This window comes from Salvelinus alpinus, chromosome 7, assembly GCF_045679555.1.
Source record: "Salvelinus alpinus chromosome 7, SLU_Salpinus.1, whole genome shotgun sequence".
In the NCBI taxonomy this organism is placed as follows: Eukaryota; Metazoa; Chordata; class Actinopteri; order Salmoniformes; family Salmonidae; genus Salvelinus; species Salvelinus alpinus.
In genome coordinates, this window is record NC_092092.1 from 47,122,752 (window position 1) to 47,144,216 (window position 21,465).

Genomic DNA, 21,465 nt, shown 5'->3' on the forward strand with positions numbered 1-21,465 from the left:
TAGACTAATAGTGAAGACATCAAAACTATGAAATAACGCATATGGAATCATGTAGTAACCAAAAAAGTGTTCAACAAATCAAAATATATTTTATATTTGAGATTCTTCAAATAGCCACCCTTTGCCTTGGTGACAGCTTTGCACACTCTTGGCATTCTCTCAATCAGCTTCATGATGTAGTCACCTGGAATGCATTTCAATTAACAACTGTGCCTTGTTAAAAGTTCATTTGTGGAATTTATTTCCTTCTTAATGCGTTTGAGCCAATCAGATGTGTTGTGACAAGGAAGGGGGGAATACTATTGTTTGTCTATTGTTGTGCCTTAGATGAAGATCGGATCTAATTTTAGGACCAATTTATGCAGAAATCCAAATAATTCCAAAGGGTTCACATACTTTTTCTTGCCACTGTATATGGCAAATAGAACTCAAAACTGGATGGTGTATAGAGATATAAGAGTCTGGTTGAAGATAGCTGAAGGATGGGACTAAAAACAAACAAAAGATGACTAATGTAAAGTATGCTGTGTCCGTAAAATGTATATAGTATGTATAAGCTGGAAGTAGAAGCCTAAGGGTTGGTGTCCATTTAGTTTACTACAATTAGGGGAGGGGTGGTAGGGTTAGGGAAAATAATAAAGAATATACACTGCTCAAAAAAATAAAGGGAACACTAAAATAACACATCCTAGATCTGAATGAATGAAATATTCTTATTAAATACTTTTTTCTTTACATAGTTGAATGTGCTGACAACAAAATCACACAAAAATTATCAATGGAAATCAAATTGATCAACCCATGGAGGTCTGGATTTGGAGTCACACTCAAAATTAAAGTGGAAAACCACACTACAGGCTGATCCAACTGATGTAATGTCCTTAAAACAAGTCAAAATGAGGCTCAGTAGTGTGTGTGGCCTCCACGTGCCTGTATGACCTCCCTACAACGCCTGGGCATGCTCCTGATGAGGTGGCGGATGGTCTCCTGAGGGATCTCCTCCCAGACCTGGACTAAAGCATCCGCCAACTCCTGGACAGTCTGTGGTGCAACGTGGCGTTGGTGGATGGAGCGAGACATGATGTCCCAGATGTGCTCAATTGGATTCAGGTCTGGGGAACGGGCGGGCCAGTCCATAGCATCAATGCCTTCCTCTTGCAGGAACTGCTGACACACTCCAGCCACATGAGGTCTAGCATTGTCTTGCATTAGGAGGAACCCAGGGCCAACCGCACCAGCATATCGTCTCACAAGGGGTCTGAGGATCTCATCTCGGTACCTAATGGCAGTCAGGCTACCTCTGGCGAGCACATGGAGGGCTGTGCGGCCCCCCAAAGAAATGCCACCCCACACCATGACTGACCCACCGCCAAACCGGTCATGCTGGAGGATGTTGCAGGCAGCAGAACGTTCTCCACGACGTCTCCAGACTCTGTCACGTCTGTCACATGTGCTCAGTGTGAACCTGCTTTCATCTGTGAAGAGCACAGGGCGCCAGTGGCGAATTTGCCAATCTTGGTGTTCTCTGGCAAATGCCAAACGTCCTGCACGTGTTGGGCTGTAAGCACAACCCACACCTGTGGACGTCGGGCCCTCATACCACCCTCATGGAGTCTGTTTCTGACCGTTTGAGCAGACACATGCACATTTGTGGCCTGCTGGAGGTCATTTTGCAGGGCTCTGGCAGTGCTCCTCCTGCTCCTCCTTGCACAAAGGCGGAGGTAGCGGTCCTGCTGCTGGGTTGTTGCCCTCCTATGGCCTCCTCCACGTCTCCTGATGTACTGGCCTGTCTCCTGGTAGCGCCTCCATGCTCTGGACACTACGCTGACAGACACAGCAAACCTTCTTGCCACAGCTCGTATTGATGTGCCATCCTGGATGAGGTGCACTACCTGAGCCACTTGTGTGGGTTGTAGACTCCGTCTCATGCTACCACTAGAGTGAAAGCACCGCCAGCATTCAAAAGTGACCAAAACATCAGCCAGGAAGCATAGGAACTGAGAAGTGGTCTGTGGTCACCACCTGCAGAACCACTCCTTTATTGGGGGTGTCTTGCTAATTGCCTATAATTTCCACCTGTTGTCTATTCCATTTACACAACAGCATGTGAAATTTATTGTCAATCAGTGTTGCTTCCTAAGTGGACAGTTTGATTTCACAGAAGTGTGATTGACTTGGAGTTACATTGTGTTGTTTAAGTGTTCCCTTTATTTTTTTGAGCAGTGTATATATATATATACAGTTGAAGTGGGAAGTTTACTTCAAATACATTCAAATACCTTAGCCAAATACATTCAAATACATTCGTTTTTCACAATTCCTGACATTTAATCCTAGTAAAAAGTCCCTGTCTTAGGTCAGTTAATTACTTAAAAATCATACAATTTGATTTTCTGGATTTTTGTTTTAGATTCCGTCTCTCACAGTTGAAGTGTACCTATGATAAAAATGACAGACCTCTACATGCTTTGTAAAGTAGGAAAACCTGCAAAATCGGCAGTGTATCCAATACTTGTTCTCCCCACTGTATATATATATATATATTTCAAGTAGTATATATATTTGTAATATATATATATATATGGTGGATTGGAAATTATGCAGACATTTACATTAATAGAAGCCACAATCTACTTGAAATATTCAAGCTGAACCATCCCCCAATTGACTTCTATGAATTACATTTTGTGAAAATCCCCCAAATCATTGTGTTTTTGGCCTAGGTTTCGTGAGCAATCACTCATGTGGTCCTTAGAATGTATCTTTGGCTACTGTTGTTCTCTTATCCAGAGCGTCTCACAGTTGGTGCTTTCAACTAAAGTAGGTAGCAGGTTAAACAGCCGCAAATGTGTATTACGAGAGGGTATTTGAGATGCACAAACTCAAGTGGCATTCCTTTGTGCCCTTTTTTTCTGGATAGATGGTTGTTAGATATCTCCCTTTGACAGAGATTGACCTTTTGACCTGTGAAGAGTGTATTTTGCTGATTGAGTGTTGGAGTATAATCAGATGTGTTAGCTATTCATTCATCACCTAGGCAACATAGTTCTATGGCACTGGTTGGAGATAATCAACAAGTCACCATGCTGCCCTTGTGTATGGCAAACACACCTTGGTTGTTCATGCACGCACATACACGTTGGATGTAGACACACCCTTGCACACACGCACGCACGCGCGGGCGCACACACACACAACACACCAAATACTTGCCATAGTCTAGCTAGCCTACCCATACTGTATTACAGTATTTTACACACCCAGAGAATTGTACTGTAATTCAACACACAGGGACCATGTGAACCCACCCTCAGAAATTAGGAAATGAGGGGTCCTTCCGCCGCCTGACCCCCGGTCGTCAATAGCTTCTATACCCACAAAGTCATAAACTTTCTCAATGGCAGTGGCGTGCATACTGAAAATGACTCTTAGTATGCAAGTCCTAATATAATATGGGTGGGGAGAAAAGTAATATTTAGTTGCTTGAACCATGTATTCAAGTTCTATTTAAGTTAACTGTGTGTGTGCGTCAAACAAAGAATAATGTTTTTTTTTTTGGGGGGGGGGGGGGGGGGTGTTACCAGAGCAGCTTAGATATAGCTGTTGTGGGTTTTCTCCCAATACTTCCTTTGTGAGTCACTACTGTTTTTTTCTGCTTTCGTTCACAAACCTATGTTCCACATCTAATGTCTCACTGGGTCGAAAACTGTTTGAGTCAACATTGTTTCCACGTCATTTTCACCCAACACTCCAATGACATGGTGCCATTGTTGGTTGATTTGACATTGAATTCACGTTAGTGGACAACTCAACCAAATGTAAATCAAAACTAGATGTTGAACTGACGTCTGTGCCCAGTGGGGTGAGTTCCGAGACAATGCCAAGGTCTTTATATTATGACCAGGGATGGGCACGGTTAATCGAATATCCAGATATCTAAACAATATCTTTGATTACTTGAGCGAGTGTTCATTTGCGGAGAGAAATAAATGGTAGGCCTGTTTTGACAATCCCTTGTTATAAATTAAATTACATTATCCTTGTGACATTGTTACCTACAAGGATATAGAATGACATTTGCAATATGTCATTTGATTAAACAAACTTTTGAATGTACTGTGTTGAGCTACTGCTGCGCATTTAGAGCTCTGGTCTGCCCTGACGTCGGTATGCTATTTTCCCCACTTCAGATATCAATTACAGACACACACCAAACAGAGTTTCCACAAAACCTGACACAGATCAATGCAAAACACTCACCAGAAAACCTTTTTGTAACAGAATCAGTTCTATCATGGCGAAAATCAGACATCTCTTTCACGGTTCTTTTTAGCCAAAAACTAAGGAGAAAAGCAACATTCTGCTGTTTTAATATAATTTTGAATATCCAGATATCCCCAGAAATGTAATGATATTATTTGAATAGTGAAATACTGTCAAATGGCCTTCCTTAATTACAACCTTGGTCAATGCTAACCAAACCACTCTCTCAGCAGTAGCCCCGCCCGCTCATGCTCCGAGGAACTATACCGCCTGTCGTCCCTGACAACCAGCCCCATGACGACCTCCATCGTCGTGACGAGCCCCTCCAGCGCCGGGGCCAGCCCGGAAACAACCAGGAAGTTCCCTCCCCCTCCCATGATGGACAGGGAGGAGGCAGGTCCAAAGAAGATGGGGTTGGCCATATCCCTGGCGACAGACACAGGGAGGTACAACGACATGTGGGCTCGCCACACTCTTACCTCGCCGAAACACAGCAGCACTACCGGTCCAAGCCAGTTCCTGCCCGTTCCTGCAGCCAGGGCAACCACCACGCTGATGGTCGCCTGCCAGGGTCGCATGGGCAAGTCGGAGGTTGAAGGTCGCGAGGGCGACAAACCGGCGGTGGCGAGACGTCCATCTTGGCTTGACGATGACCTCCAGCTAATGTGAGCCTGTCGTCCAACGACTAGGATTGAGAAGACTTCAGAAGACATTTAGAAATCCTGCTTCATACGCATGCGGCCGTGATCCCGAGCAGTGATGCACACCTCTGGATGGCATATGTGAAGATTGCATGACCTTTCGCAAGTGGCAGAATTAGATCATTTCAGTTGCTTTGACCCGAGCAGGCTAAGGAAAGAGTTTAAAGTCTGAATGAAGTGTGTTGCTTTTGGATGCATGGACACTAATACTTTCTTTTTAGTATTTGATTTGTTCATTCGGGTTTTTATATTTTTGAGCATGTGAGCAAGATATGACGGTGACCTGCCATAGATGTGACCTTTTAATAACCTTGCATGATGACCTTTGACGTTGACCTTTTCCAATACACACTGTTTGAAGCAACTCCCTCAAAAATGAGTAGTAGAAAATATGTCTCTTTTTTTCGCTCTCTGTATGGCAGACATGACAAATATATGACAAATGCATACAGCCCATTAAACAATATATTTGCTTTCCATTTCATAAGACCTCTCTTCACTGGGTCTCCTGCTTTCTTGTGGCCAGTCTTAATAGGACCACAAGCCACATTTTCACTCACACCCTTCCCAACATCAGAAATCCAGCTTTAAAAGCTCTCTGTGACCATAGAACTTAATCCCAAACCCGGTTAGCCCAAACCGCCTATTTTGGGTATCGTGGTCGCAAAAGTTTACAAACCCCAGCTTTGAAGATGGGTTATGAGCAAGCTAATAAAAGATGCATGCTTTTATTGATAGTTTTGTTTTAGACTGCGCCATGAGATCATTTCCATCTGCGCCACACAATATGCTGTAGAGGCCTATATTAGTGCAGTGAATTCAGTGGTTTTTCTCCCAAGTACTCAGCTGGCTGTATTTTTGGCTAGAGCGCCACCTTGTGTTCAAATGGACACTTTTTATAAACTTGGCTCTGCAGATCCTGTTGTCTTAAATGTTTTGCCATTTAAGACAGCAATTACTGACTTTTAAATAATATTAAACCTACAGTATCTCATTAAGCATGCATGCCTGTTTACTAAGAACTCATACTGTTGTCAACGGTAACCCATACAGTACATTAAGCCTAAAGGTGTTTTCAACACGCCCCCTATATTCCATCACACTTTTTTACTATTCTCATGTCTGTATATATTGCATTGTGTAGTTGTGGGCTCATATCTGTATATATTGCATTGTGTTGTAATTGTATGTTTGTTCATTAGTGTTTGTGCTCTTTCTCCATGTCTCTGCTTTCGTAGATTCAGTCACAGAGCTGCTAGTATATCAGATGACCCAGAGTAAGTGGTTCTTTGTTACCCATCGGACGCACATCCCTGCCCTGCTAAACCACACCTGCGTAGTATGCACAGATCCCTAAAGCCCAACCTCTAGACATTTCTAGTAGATCTGTAAGGAGCTGATAGGTTTAAGCAATATGGTGGAAACTCTGGCCTTACTGGACTTGTAACCATATTACACCCATCCTATCCGTTCAGATATACGAGAAGTGGAGAGGGACTAGCGGTTGACTTTCAAATGTGTTTCTAACCAGCTTCTGTTATCTGCATGTCTCACACTCGCACACACACAAAAGCAAATGTTGGAACTCAAGACGTGCCTCACCGAGTCACTTTGTCTCTTCTATCCTTCAAGGGTCTAATGTGGAATGGGATGTACCTATATCGCTCCCCTGTGTCTTGTGGAGCGCTCATAGTCTCGTAAACCCGACCCTAGGCAACAGCAGTGACAAGGGTCTGGTTTCAGTGACGGACTCTTTTGGCAACTTCGCTAAGGGTAAAAAAAAAAAAAAGACAGACAACTTCAGACAGACAACTCTCCCCAAAAAAATCACAAAGCAGACATGCCAGAACATTGCGATTTGAAACCAAAGTTTGCAGGCAAAACCTTTGCAGTGGATTTAGTTAAGGTAGTTGATGCAAACTAGTCACTTGTGAAATGCACTCATTAAAAACAACCTCCTTGATCTCCATCTTGCTAGTTACTATTTTGTATTTTATTCAAGTGGGTAAGGTAGTGACATAGGCAGAGGACGTAGTTCCTCTATGCCAAACTGACGTTCTGTTACGTACAGACGTGTGAAGCGGGGAACATTAGGAAATGGTGGGAGGCAACATGGATGTCTAGAGAGACTAGAGAGGTCACCATATGATGCATGTCGCATACACTCACACATAAGGACAGGGACCATCACTGTAACGCCACTCTATGAGGATCTCACTGTGGTTCTCAAAATAAGACCTGGGTCAAATACTTGCAGAGTATGACTTTGATGCTCTGTGCTGTTCTGTTGTATAGATAAGCTTCTATATATACAGTGAGCTCCAAAAGTATTGGGGAAGTGAACATTTGTGTTGTTGTTTTGTCTCTGTATCCAGCACTTTGGATTTGAAATGATACAATGAAATTGCCGCACTTTCTTTTTGTACATAGCTCCCCCATTTTAGGGGACCAAAAGTATTGGGACAAATTCACTTATGTGCATTAAAGTAGTAAAAAGTTAGGTATTTGGTCCCATATTCGCAATGACTATATATGTAGCTTGTGACTCTACAAATGTGTTAGATGCATTTGCTGTTTGTTTTGGTTGTGTTTCAACCAAAACAAAGGGAATTTATCCCAATACTTTGTACAAAAAGTGCTGTAATTTCTATATGGTTCAACCGATATGGATTAAAAAAAATAGCCTCAAATTAAAGATTCACTATGCAGGAATCGCTTCGCCATTTCCTGGTTGCTAAAATTCTAATAGTTTGCCTGATTTTAGTTTATGTGAGAGAACAAGCAAGTATAGTGTAGATAATCATTGTAACATCTAAACCGCTGGGCAATAGTTTATTTTCCATAACCAAAAATATTGTATTCAAATCAAATTGTATTGGTCACATACACATATTTAGCAGATGCTCCAACAGTGCAGTAGTATCTAACAGTTCACAACAATACACACTAATCTAAAAGTAAAATAATGGAATGAAGAAAAATATAAATATTAGATCGAGCAATGTCGGAGTGGCTTTGACTAAAATACATTACAATAGAATACAGTATATACATATGAGATGAGTAAAGCAGTATGTAAACATTATTTAAACATTATTAAAGTGACAAGTGTTCCATTATTAAAGTGGCCAGTGATTCCAAGTCTATGCATATAGGGCAGCAGCCTCTAAGGTGCAGGGTTAAGTAACCGGGTGGGAGCCGGCTAGTGATGGCTATTTAACAGTCTGATGGCCTTGAGATAAAAGCTGTTTTTCAGTCTCTCTGTCCCAGCTTTGAATCACCTGTACTGACCTCGCCTTCTGGATGATAGCGGGGTGAACAGGCCATGACTAGGGTAGATGATGTCCTTGATGATCTTTTTGGCCTTCCTGTGACATGGGGTGCTGTAGGTGTCCTGGAGGGCAGGTAGTTTTCCCCCGGTGTTGAGTTGAGCAGACCGCACCACCCTCTGGAGAGCCCTGCGGTTGCAGGCGGTGCAGTTGCCGTTCCAGGCAGTGATACAGCCTGACAGGATGCTCTCAATTGTGCATCTGTAAAAGTTTGTGAGTTTTTTAGGGGCCAAGCCAAATTTCTTCAGCCTCCTGAGGTTGAAGAGGCGCTGTTGCGTCTTCTTCCCTACACTGTCTGTGTGGGTGGACCATTTCAGATCGTCAGTGATGTGTACGCAGAGGAACTTGAGGCTTTCCACCTTCTCCACTGCAGTCCTGTCGATGTGGATAGCGGTGTGCTCCCTCTGATGTTTCCTGAAGCCCGCGATCAGCTCCTTTGTTTTGTTGACGTTGAGGGAGAAGTTGTTTTCCTGGCACCACACTCCCAGGGCCCTCATCTCCTCCCTGTAGGCTGTCTCGTCATTGTTGCTAATCAAGCCTACTACTTTTGTGTTGTCTGCAAACTTGATGAGTGGCCACGCAGTCATGGGTGAACAGGGAGTACAGGAGGGGGCTGAGCATGCACCTTTGTGGGGTCCCTGTGTTGAGGATCAGCAAAGTGGAGGTGTTGTTTTCTACCTTCACCACCTGGGGGTGGCCCGTCAGGAAGTCCAGGACCCTGTTGCACAGGGCGGGGTTCAGACCCAGGGCCTCGAGCTTAATGATGAACTTGGAGGGTACTATAGCATTGATTGCTGAGCTATAGTCAACGAACAGCATTCTTACATATGTATTCCTTTTGTCCAGATAGGATAGGGCGGTGTGCAGTGCGATGACGATTGCATAGTCTGTGGATCTATTGGGGCGATAAGCAAATTGAAGTGGGTCTAGGGTGTCAGGTAAGGTACAGGTGATATGATCCTTAACTAGCCTCTCAGCACTTCATGATGACAGAAGTGAGTGATAAGAGGCGATAGTCATTTAGTTCAGTTACCTTTGCTTTCTTGCGACAGGAACAATGGTGGACATCTTGAAGCAAGTGGGGACAGCAGACTGGGATAGGGAGATATCGAATATGTCCGTAAACACTCCAGCCAGCTGGTCTGCGCATGCTCTGAGGACGCGGCTAGGGATGCCGTCTGCAGCCTTACTCACGTCAGCCACGTCAGCCACTCACGTCAGCCACGGAGAAGGAGAGCCCACAGTCCTTGGCAACTCCACTTTGTCTCTGTACTGACGTTTTGCCTGTTTGATTGCCTTACGGAGGGAATAACCACACTGTTTGTATTCGTCCATATTCCCAGTCACCTTGCCATGGTTAAATGCAGTGGTTCGCACTTTTTTTTTTTATCTCATTTTTTAAACACTTCCTGATGAACTCAGTCACTGTATCCGTGTATTCATCAATGATATTCTCAGAGGCTACCCGGAACATATCCCAATCCGCGTGATCAAAACAATCATTGAAGCATGGATTCCGATTGGTCAGACCAGCGTTGAATAGACCTTAGCACGGGTACTTCCTGTTTGACTTTCTGCCTATAGGAAGGGTGAAGCAAAATGGAGTCGTGATCAGATTTGCCTAAGGGAGGGCGGGGGAGGGCCTTGTAAGAATTTCAAAAAGTTGAGTAGCGGTGGTCCAATGTTTTCCCAGCGCGAGTACTACAGTCAATGTGTTGGTAGAACTTCGGTAGTGTTTTCCTCAGATTTGCTATGCTAAAATCCCCAGCTACAATAAATGCCGCCTCAGGATATGTGGTTTCCAGTTTGCATAAAGTCCAGTGTAGTTCTTTGAGGGCCATCGAAGGTATCGGCTTGAAGGGGAATATATATTTTCAGCTGTTTGATGCTGGTGTACAAAAACAAAAGTAAAAGACCCCAAAAAAGTATAATTTAAGCTGCAATTTGAAACTTTTTGGGCCAAATTCACATAGAAATATGACTTATAGATCTGTCATTCTCATTGATAGCAAGTCTAAGAAGTGGTAGATCAGTTCTATGTGGGCTATTTCTATGCTTCCCGTTCTTATGTTTCATTTTTGCATTTTTAACATTCAGTTTTGCACACCAGCTTCAAACAGCTTAAAATACAATATTTTTGGTTATGGAAAATATATTTCACAGTGGTTTAGATGGTACAATGATTCTCTACACTATACTTGCTTGTTTTGTCACATAAAAAAACTGAAATTAGGCGAACCAGTAGAATTTTAGCAACCAGGAAAAATGCTAGAGCTAGTTCTGCATAGTGCACATAGAACATATCTACAGCTTCTTAGACTTTCTTTCAATGAGAATGACAGATCTATAACACACATTTCTTTGTGAATTTGGCCGGGTAGCCCCAAAAAGTTGCATATTGCAGCTTTAAAGCTGACAGTCTGCACTTTAACCTCATAGATATTGTATCATTTCAAATCCAAAGGGCTGGAGTACAGAGCCAAAACAACAACAAATGTGTCCCAATACTTTTGGAACTCACTGTTTGACCTTTTGATAGCATGTTGCTTACTTGTGGTTGTAATCTGCCTTTATTAACATTATCTCTGGTGCCTTCTGTTTTGCGTGGTTCACAGTATAATACAAACGAATGTATACAGAACAATAATATCCTATAATATAATATTTGTGGTAGTGCAATGAGATGTATTGTCAGAGTAATAATGAGTTCCTTTTGGGTTTTGTTTATTTACATTTGAGCGGACCACTTCAGTACCTATAGAAGTTGTATCCGTAAAGCGTTTGACCATCCAACCTGTTTGACCTCGACCTTTCCTGGCTGAACTACGACAACTCCAGAGCTCCAGAAAACATCTTATGTGCCTGGAAATAAAAATTTATATTTGTCCATACCGTATGCATGACTTTTCTCCCAGTAAATCTCTTTATAACTCCTCCCCCTCTCATGTCTCTTTCCTCTCCTTTCTTTTTCTCAGGAGTGTGAGTATGATTGACATGCGCTGTGAGGAGGACGCCAGCTTGCCGCAACACAGCCAGGTGCGCCACGAGCTCATGCACAACCAGTACAACATGATGAAGGAGGAAGAGGACCACTGGCAGGACGTAAGCACTCACACACAAACACACACACACACACACATACTAATACACTTTCACACACTCACTCACACATTCATGCACTCATACATTGACGTGTCTGTGTGTTAGGACCTAGCCCGGTGGAAGAGTCGCAGGAGAAGCGTCTCCCAGGACCTGATCAAGAAGGAGGAGGAGAGGAAGATGATGGAGAAGCTGATGACGGACGAGGGAGGGGCCATTTCTCAGAGGAGGAAGAGTATCAAGACCTACCGGGAGATCGTGGAGGAGAAGTAGGTCACAAGGCCATTTTAGGTCAAACCCTGGTTTCCATATTGTTGGTTGCCTCAATGTACAGTATTGCCCTATACCTACTCTCATGTTTCTTATATCCTAGCCTGTTGTTTCTTATATCCTAGCCTGTTGTTTCTTATATCCTAGCCTGTTGTTTCTTATATCCTAGCCTGTTGTTTCTTATATCCTAGCCTGTTGTTTCTTTTATGTCTAGCCTGTTGTTTATTATATCCTACCCTGTTGTTTCTTATATCCTAGCCTGTTGTTTCTTATATCCTAGCCTGTTGTTTCTTATATCCTAGCCTGTTGTTTCTTATATCCTAGCCTGTTGTTTCTTATATCCTAGCCTGTTGTTTCTTATATCCTAGCCTGTTGTTTATTATATCCTAGCCTGTTGTTTATTATATCCTAGCCTGTTGTTTCTTATATCCTACCCTGTTGTTTCTTATATCCTAGCCTATTGTTTCTTATATCCTAGCCTGTTGTTTCTTATATCCTAGCCTGTTGTTTCTTATATCCTAGCCTGTTGTTTCTTATATCCTAGCCTGTTGTTTCTTATATCCTAGCCTGTTGTTTATTATATCCTACCCTGTTGTTTCTTATATCCTAGCCTGTTGTTTCTTATATCCTAGCCTGTTGTTTCTTATATCCTAGCCTGTGGTTTCTTATATCCTACCCTGTTGTTTCTTATATCCTAGCCGGTTGTTTCTTATATGTCTAGCCTGTTGTTTATTATATCCTAGCCTGTTGCTTCTTATATCCTAGCCTGTTGTTTCTTATATCCTAGCCTGTTGTTTCTTATATCCTAGCCTGATGTTTCTTATATCCTAGCCTGTTGTTTCTTATATCCTAGCCTGTTGTTTATTATATCCTACCCTGTTGTTTCTTATATCCTAGCCTGTTGTTTCTTATATCCTACCCTGTTGTTTCTTATATCCTAGCCTGTTGTTTCTTATATCCTAGCCTGTTGTTTCTTATATCCTAGCCTGTTGTTTCTTATATCCTAGCCTGTTGTTTATTATATCCTAGCCTGTTGTTTATTATATCCTAGCCTGTTGTTTCTTATATCCTAGCCTGTTGTTTCTTATATCCTAGCCTGTTGTTTCTTATATCCTAGCCTGTTGTTTCTTATATCCTAGCCTGTTGTTTCTTATATCCTAGCCTGTTGTTTATTATATCCTAGCCTGTTGTTTCTTATATCCTAGCCTGTTGTTTCTTATTTCCTAGCCTGTTGTTTGTTATCGCATCCTGGCTCAACCATTTTTTTATTGCTTTTAACTGCATCAGGGGATCAGTAGCAATGTACAGAAATGTTTCAACAATGATGCTTTCGTCAGTGTATAGCCAGTCACATGGCCCCTGTCTCACCTTGTCCTCCCGTGTCTCCTTCCCTAGGGAACGTCGTGAGAACGAGCTCCGCGAGGCCTACCAGTCGGCCCGCACCCCTGAGGAGGCGGCGTCGGTCCTCCACCGCTACGCCCAGCGCTTCACCATCAGCGAAGCGGTGCTGGAGCGCCTGCAACTTCCCAAGCTGCTGGACAGGAGCGTCTCTGAAGATCCCACCACCGCCACCAGCACACGTCTCCCCCTCACCCCCACCTCCCGTTCTCCCAACTCAACCGGCCCGGAAGAAGATCCAAATGGTCCTCTGAAGTACCTGAGGCAGCAGTCGCTCCCGGCACCCAAGTTTACCGTCACCGTCGAGGCCCAAGTGGCGGGGTTCCCCCAGGGTCAGTCTCATCGCCCCCAGATTCAGTCACGCACTCCTGAACCAAACCCCTCTATCCAGGCTGCCTCACCTAAATCTGTTCCTTTGCTGACGCCCAAGCCTTACATCCAATCCAAGGGCACGCAGATGCTGGCAGGACGCAAGCCAGGCAAGGTGAGGCACAAAATGCAAGCAAATGGAGCAAGGGTTTTATCACTAGTGTATTTTACTATGTGTGAGCCAGGGTTCAAATTACCAGGGTGTTGTGGGGGGTTTTGCACTCCCATGACAAATCAGGGCAGCTTCCAGAAGTGTTATGATACTAACAGATACTAAGATACTAATGTCCCCTGAAGTAGTTTTGTTCAGCCTAGTATTCCCAGGGCACACCGAAATGTATTATGTTAAATGGTCCCTGGTCTTGGCATTTACATTAGAATAGCAGACAGAAACCATGGCGATTGGGTGTCTTGTTTTTAGACAGAAGGATAAGGAATCCCATTTCCTTTTTCTGCGAAGTCGGTTGTGACGTCTCAATTTAGCACAACAGGGTGTTCATTTTCATCCGCGGAGAGCGATTTGCCAAATGGGCCTATTCCAAAGGACGATAACATGTTTTTCGGTTATTACGGGAACAAACTGGGAGCCACTTCTTTCCACTTTAGTGGCTGGAATGTCTTATTTGGAGCCGAGTGGAGCCTCCGCCTGAATGGGGGGGGGGGGGGCTCTGTTCCGTATTGACTTAAAAAGTTGACAAGTAGGCCCTCTCAATATGAAGTGGGTCTCCAGGCAGACAAAGAGGGCCACACAGACTGAGGGGGGATTGTGGGTAGTGAGTCCCCCCTCCATTCAACAACCCCCCTGTGCATCTGGAGTTAGCACTCGGCGCTCCTCACACATACATTACAGCCTTTCATTCAATCCCAGCGTGTTATCGGGAGCTAGCTGAATAGCTAATAGGCCAGAGTTAACATACATGAGTTATGGTTTTATTTATAACATGGGGCAACTTCTGGTCTGGAGGGTCTGGAATAGAACTGTCTGGTCATATTGCGGTCATTGCTGTGGAATGTGGTATTTTGGGATGTTTCACCCCAGTTGACTGTTCTTGCATTACTGTCTGATGGATACTTTTGGGGTGAGGATGCAGTCACAGTGTCTCTAAAATGGGGTTTTAGTGATTGATTTTTAGATTGAACTGCGTCTTTGTGGAGTGTGCATGTGTTCATGTGTGCCCACATATGTATGCGCGTGCTGTATGTATGTGCATGCATGTTTGTGTTCTTTAAGCCTTAAGTCTGTGCACTCAGGTGGACGGCTTGCTGCGAGTGAACGGCGACATGGGAAACGATGAGGTCACCACTCCAGAGAGCGACGGAAGAACCTCCCCTGTACGGTTCTACCCTTCCACTGCCACGCCTACAGCCTCCTCTGACCCTTCCGACACACCCCCATGTGTGGCCACTCCCCCACCCACACATAGCCCCACCCCCAGGGCGAGCCCATTAACAGCCATGACAACTGTGGCACAGGGTGGCACAAGCACCGCAGTGCCACCTTCTTCAGTGCCAGGAGAAGGTGAAGCCCAGGAGAAGAGTAACGCACAGGAGTCCATCCCACCTAGCCGGCCCACCTCACTGCCCTCGGTGAGGCTCCAGTACATGCAGCCAAGCCTGCTTTGTTTATCTGAAAAAAAAGATATAAGTTTTCAAAAGGGTGGCCATTGGATCCAAGGGTCTGAATAGACCACGTACCGCTAGCAGCATTGTAGCCACAGACTGTTAGCGCCACAGACTGTTAGCGCTAGCTGTCCAGTCTTTGTTTTTGAAGTGTGCAATGAGCATAGAAAGACGGATACATGTAAGGAATTTGCAACACCCTCTAATTTTGAGAAATAAGCATCTTCTTCGCCAGGCAGGCCACTTGATTTCAACATCTTAACAAAGTGAACAGGCACGTTGCTCAAACAGTTGGAGGCGGACAGGAAGGTGCAGTCGTAACAACATAAGTCTTGAAAACTGTCAAGTGAAAACCCACATCTAAACCAGACCTGTGTGTTGTTCTTAGTCTGCATGCAGTCCTAGATAGGATAAAGCAACATTGAGTCAGATAGGTCATGACTTCAACAAAAGGAATGTGGAGGATGCGTTCACAGAGTATTTTTCCCTTTGTGTGTCCCTACAGGAGCTGCAGAGCACAGAGAGCATTGTGGAGGCGGGAGGCAGGTCTGCTGCAGGCCCACCGAAGGATGGGGAGCCCAACACAGCAGCGGCTGCAGTACACTCCTTTCCAGCTACAGGTCTGCTCCTATGGGTTACCTAGAATGCCAGTCTAACCTCTGCTACCCTGACACCTAGTGGTGACAATTTATGTTGTTTTTATAACCCATCCAATCCTTTTGCTATTCAATATTCATGCTAGTCATTTATTACTCATTGTCTGACTTGAAAACGAACACTTTAAGTTATTCAACTATTTATTCAACTTGGTCTTCCTGTGGTTAACGTCACATTATGACCCACTGTCTGGACCTGTACTCTGATGCAGAACCTTGCTCTGATGCAGCTAAACATGTGTCTCTGTTTCGTTGAAAGAGTCACAACACGCTACCAAGGAACAAACAGAAGTGTGTACGAATGCCACAGCGACCAGACCGAATGCCACAGTCCCCTGTCCTGTTCAATCAGAGCACGCAACACAGCAAGCTCAGCCAATGACTGCACAGGTGAGATCACCTACCAACTAATCAATGGCCCCAATGCTCCAAATAGTCAATAATTTGTGCCCTGATTTACCTCAAGCACACTCTTAGACATAAAGGAGCCTGGGAGAACCTTTTTGGATTCTAAAAAGGGTCTTCGAGAAACTCTGTGTAAATGTTCAAACCTGAATAATTTTGTGATGGGAGGGGTTCAATCGAGTACCACAGTATGAGTCATAATACCCATAAAACCTAGCAGTCAAAAGGGAAATGGTTCCAATCGTTTTTTTCCACCCTTCATTTTAAAAACATTTCAAATGAGGGCAGTGTTTCATGCAGGCTTACCCTGGTTGGACATTTAGATAACCGTGTAAATCTCTGTAGGACAAGGTGACTTTTATCAATATATTCGCCACTATCTGAAAGCCACGCCCCTACTAAGCCATACCTCCAGTCCAGGGTTCCTCCATAGAATTAGTTGTGGCTCGAAGAACCGTGGAGATCTTCAAGGAACCCGGATGATGGGTTCTTGGAGGAACCGTTAATGTGTCAAAGAGTGCCCGGGAGGGCGCAGCACCATTTAACTTGCAGATAGAAATGCATTATGTACAATGGGCATGATTCTATACTGTGTAGAATAGGGTATTGCATAAGCTATATAAATTCAATTTATATCTGCTACATTCTAACTAAATATTTGGAATGTTCTCCTGGTCATGTTTTGATCATTGTGTTTATGATTTTTCTGCTTCTGATCTTAGGTCAGTGAGCCCAGCCTGGAATTGTCTCAGAGTGCAGAGGAAGTTGCTGCCTTGGCTGACCCAGGACCTGTCAGAAACAAACCGCCATGTGAGGCACCCACAACAGGTAATCAAAATCTGTTTTCAGATGAGAATGAACCTCAAAAACGACCTTTTCCCAATAGTCTTTATTGTACGCAGCCCTTTCAACTCTGCTATCACACACCCCAACTCTTTCCCCCCCCCCTTGGTTCTCCAACTGGCACTCTGTATTTTTGCTTTTGATCTCTCTATCTATCCCCTCCTTTTCTTCTCCTGCCCCCTGCCTCCTTCCTTCCCCCTGCCTCCTTCCTTCCCCCTCCGTCTCGCTTGTGCTGTAGAGCTGGCTAACAGTGCCAGCTTTCCGCCAGAAACCGGCAACCCTAGGTTAGGCCTACGTTGGGAGTTCTTCGCCCCACCAGGTAAACTGCTCACTGAATAGTTGGGCTCGCCTGTAACCCCCGTTGGAGTTCACATACTCATACACTGTGCAGGGTTTCCCCCGTGCTTCCCTAGGAGCTGGGGGACAGCATTGGAAACCCATTTCTTCAATCTACTGTTTTTTTTGTTTTCATTTATTATTGGTGTGCTGTGGATCCCATTATATTACACGTGAAGTTGGTGTTATAATGCTGTAATTACTACATTAACAATGTTAATACAGCATTGTTACAAGTGTAACTACCGTGCCGCTACAGGTATAAGAGCAACTTCCTGTAAGGTGTTACAGCACTGTTGAATGTTCCCTTTTGCACAGACCATCTCCAAAATGGAAACTGGAATTGTTAGCTACTCAGTAATTAAAAATACCTCACGGCTCGTCGTTTCTAAGCAACTCAATCTTTAACTTTATGCCTTATCGCCTTGATTTGTTCCCTGCCATCTTTCACTTCATTCCCTAATTCCTCCCCGTGACATTCATTATGGAATTAGCTTTTTCCATGTGTTCACACAAAGACGGCATAGTTAGCAAATGAGATGATAAAAATGTCCTGTCCACTCAGCATCAGTTCCTGTGTTGGAAAGATGTTTGTTTTCTAACCGTCTACCTTTTTCACTCTACTTCTATTCCATAGAGGGGGAAGAGCCGAAGCGTGGGAAAGTGCCGGTAAGTAGGTTGTAACGGCTCCTATAGTCTTTCCTGGTTGAGTTCTAAAGGTTTTTAAAAAAATTGTTTCTCATCCGGTTGAGCCAAAATGTGTTCATTAGGCCACACGTTTCTTATTGGGCAAGTTTAGGTGGCTGCCCGTTTCACTCCATTTCAGAGAGTGTTCTTCTGTTTCGTGCCTACTGAGCACAATCCTTTTGTTGTTTTTGTAATATATTTAGGACCTCCCTAAGACCCATGATTGACTGGTCATTCTTCATTGGCTCAACCTATTAAATGAGGATGATGTACAGAGTGCCCAGCATTGCTTTTCTCCTTTTCCCTTCATCCCCTCATCTCTCTTTTCTCTCTCCTTAGTAGGACTCCTTTGGCTAGCATGGAAATGGTGCTGTGGTAGATCAACTGTCTGTCTCCTCTCTTCCCTCTTTGTGGATGTGTGTGTGTACTTCGGTTTGTGGGTTGGTGTATGTATGCATGCTTGTGTGCACAAATGTGTGTGTGTGTGTGTGTGTGTGTGTGTGTGTGTGTGTGTGTGTGTGTGTGTGTGTGTGTGTGTGTGTGTGTGTGTGTGTGTGTGTGTGTGTGTGTGTGTGTGTGTGTGTGTGTGTGTGTGTGTGTGTGTGTGTGTGTGTGTGTGCGTGAGCCCCGGATGGGCCCTATCAGGTCAATCAGGTGTCATCCCCGGTAGTGATTCAGACTAAGCGGGGTGACCGCTGGGCTTGGGACCCAGATGAGGAGCGAAAGCGTCAGGAAAGGTGGCAGCAAGAGCAGGAGCGCATGCTTCAGGTAGCCTGAGTTATGCTACTAAAGACAGAAACGCTAAGCCTGACTTAGCATGCTAAAGCTAGGCCTGAGTTAAAATGCTGCTAAAAATATGTTAACAAAAGCTGATGCTCTATTGACGTTAGCAAAAGCTAGGCCTGAATAAGCCTGCTGTTTACTGAATACAGTGGGGAGAACAAGTATTTGATACACTGCCGATTTTGCAGGTTTTCCTACTTACAAAGCATGTAGAGGTCTGTAATTTTTATCATAGGTACACTTCAACTGTGAGAGACGGAATCTAAAACAAAAATCCAGAAAATCACATTGTATGATTTTTAAGTAATTAATTTGCATTTTATTGCATGACATAAGTATTTGATCACCTACCAACCAGTAAGAATTCCGGCTCTCACAGACCTGTTAGTTTTTCTTTAAGAAGCCCTCCTGTTCTCCACTCATTACCTGTATTAACTGCACCTGTTTGAACTCGTTACCTGTATAAAAGACACCTGTCCACACACTCAATCAAACAGACTCCAACCTCTCCACAATGGCCAAGACCAGAGAGCTGTGTAAGGACATCAGGGATAAATTGTAGACCTGTACAAGGCTGGGATGGGCTACAGGACAATAGCCAAGCAGCTTGGTGAGAAGGCAACAACTGTTGGCACAATTATTAGAAAATGGAAGAAGTTCAAGATGACGGTCAATCACCCTCGGTCTGGGGCTCCATGCAAGATCTCACCTCGTGGGGCATCAATGATCATGAGGAATGTGAGGGATCAGCCCAGAACTACACGGAAGGACCTGGTCAATGACCTGAAGAGAGCTGGGACCACAGTCTCAAAGAAAACCATTAGTAACACACTACGCCGTCATGGATTAAAATCCTGCAGCGCACGCAAGGTCCCCCTGCTCAAGCCAGCGCATGTCCAGGCCCGTCTGAAGTTTGCCAATGACCATCTGGATGATCCAGAGGAGGAATGGGAGAAGGTCATGTGGTCTGATGAGACAAAAATAGAGCTTTTTGCTCTAAACTCCACTCGCCGTGTTTGGAGGAATAGAAGGATGAGTACAACCCCAAGAACACCATCCCAACCGTGAAGCATGGAGGTGGAAACATCATTCTTTGGGGATGCTTTTCTGCAAAGGGGACAGGTCGACTGCACCGTATTGAGGGGAGGATGGATGGGGCCATGTATCGCGAGATCTTGACCAACAACCTCCTTCCCTCAGTAAGAGCATTGAAGATGGGTCGTGGCTGGGTCTTCCAGCATGACAACGACCCGAAACACACAGCCAGGGCAACTAAGGAGTGGCTCCGTAAGAAGCATCTCAAGGTCCTGGAGTGGCCTAGCCAGTCTCCAGACCTGAACCCAATAGAAAATCTTTGGAGGGAGCCGAAAGTCCGTATTGCCCAGCGACAGCCCCGAAACCTGAAGGATCTGGAGAAGGTCTGTATGGAGGAGTGGGCCAAAATCCCTGCTGCAGTGTGTGCAAACCTGGTCAAGAACTACAGGAAACGTATGATCTCTGTAATTGCAAACTAAGGTTTCTGTACCAAATATTCAGTTCTGCTTTTCTGATGTATCAAATACTTATGTCATGCAATAAAATGCAAATTAATTACTTAAAAATCATACAATGTGATTTTCTGGATTTTTGTTTTAGATTCCGTCTCTCACAGTTGAAGTGTACCTATGATAAAAATTACAGACCTCTACATGCTTTGTAAGTAGGAAAACCTGCAAAATTGTCAGTGTATCAAATACTTGTTCTCCCCACTGTATATGGTCTTCAGCCCCAGTTACATTTACCCAAAGCGGGTGCTTTCTATGAGCTTGCAGCCACATTTAACATAACCACAATATTGCTTAGGCATCTGCCTGCTCTGAGTCTGAAGTCGAACCCCAATCTGCTACTCACTGCTGTGCAGACAGTGGCCACACGTTAGCAGCATTGCACAATAAACACTGTGTGCTATGGCATGTCCTGCATCTCACATTCACTCGCCAGATCCCCAAATCTGCCGCCAGTCAACCTCACACTCCTCCTCTACCCACCCATCATAGGATGTGTCTCAATTCTACAAAGTAACCTTCCTTTATCCTCACATCCTCACGATATTCTCAGATCTGTACAGAAGAAAGGGGGAGATGAGGAAAGAAAGCCATTTAGCCTATTGAGATCCACCCACAGGGTTTGCTTGGCTGATGCATGAGCCCTTGTCACCCTTGTCACCTTTGACCCCTAAACACCCTTGTCATTGTATGGTGTGTCTGTTGCTTTGGTTGGCAGCTTTTTGATGGTTTGTATTTTCTCTCATCTTTATATGTTTCATCATGCATGCTATGTTTGTGTATGCCCACTTTTTCCTGTCACATAATTGGCCCATTTTTCTCAATGGTGCTTCCTACAGACCTGAACTCAGTTATTTATTGAGATGAAATCCAATGTGAATGGATAGTTCACCTCAAAATCAAAGTTGGTCCGATGGTTTCATATTTCAAAATGAGTCTGAAGTTGAGTCTTCTGTATTTCACACCATCTGTTGCGGGGGTCTTTCAGTACCACTTTAAACAAAGTACAACCTATAAAGGCTTTATAGTACACTGAACAAAAATATACACGTCACATGCAGCAATTTTAAAGATTTTACTGAGTTATTATTTATATAAGGAAATCACTATTGAATTAAATTAATTATTCCCTAATCTATTGATTTTGCATCACAGATACCTT

General features: G+C 44.1%; 1 protein-coding gene across 12 annotated transcripts in view; it reads left to right on the plus strand.

Moving 5' to 3' along the window:
* The window catches only part of LOC139581093 (LIM and calponin homology domains-containing protein 1-like), a 166,704-nt gene that overhangs the window by 135,145 nt on the left and 10,094 nt on the right, over positions 1 to 21,465 (plus strand). For 6 of the 12 annotated variants that reach the window (XM_071410482.1, XM_071410484.1, XM_071410480.1 and 3 more), the window contains 12 exons: positions 4,494 to 4,928; positions 6,203 to 6,241; positions 11,269 to 11,395; positions 11,501 to 11,661; positions 13,058 to 13,544; positions 14,681 to 15,016; positions 15,555 to 15,669; positions 15,965 to 16,095; positions 16,833 to 16,938; positions 17,192 to 17,272; positions 17,927 to 17,958; positions 18,622 to 18,744. In XM_071410482.1, coding sequence (XP_071266583.1) covers positions 4,494 to 4,928; positions 6,203 to 6,241; positions 11,269 to 11,395; positions 11,501 to 11,661; positions 13,058 to 13,544; positions 14,681 to 15,016; positions 15,555 to 15,669; positions 15,965 to 16,095; positions 16,833 to 16,938; positions 17,192 to 17,272; positions 17,927 to 17,958; positions 18,622 to 18,744 — 2,173 coding nt within the window. The remainder of the gene's footprint in view (positions 1 to 4,493; positions 4,929 to 6,202; positions 6,242 to 11,268; positions 11,396 to 11,500; positions 11,662 to 13,057; positions 13,545 to 14,680; positions 15,017 to 15,554; positions 15,670 to 15,964; positions 16,096 to 16,832; positions 16,939 to 17,191; positions 17,273 to 17,926; positions 17,959 to 18,621; positions 18,745 to 21,465) is intronic. The other 6 variants (XM_071410481.1, XM_071410485.1, XM_071410483.1 and 3 more) reach the window with 6 other exon arrangements.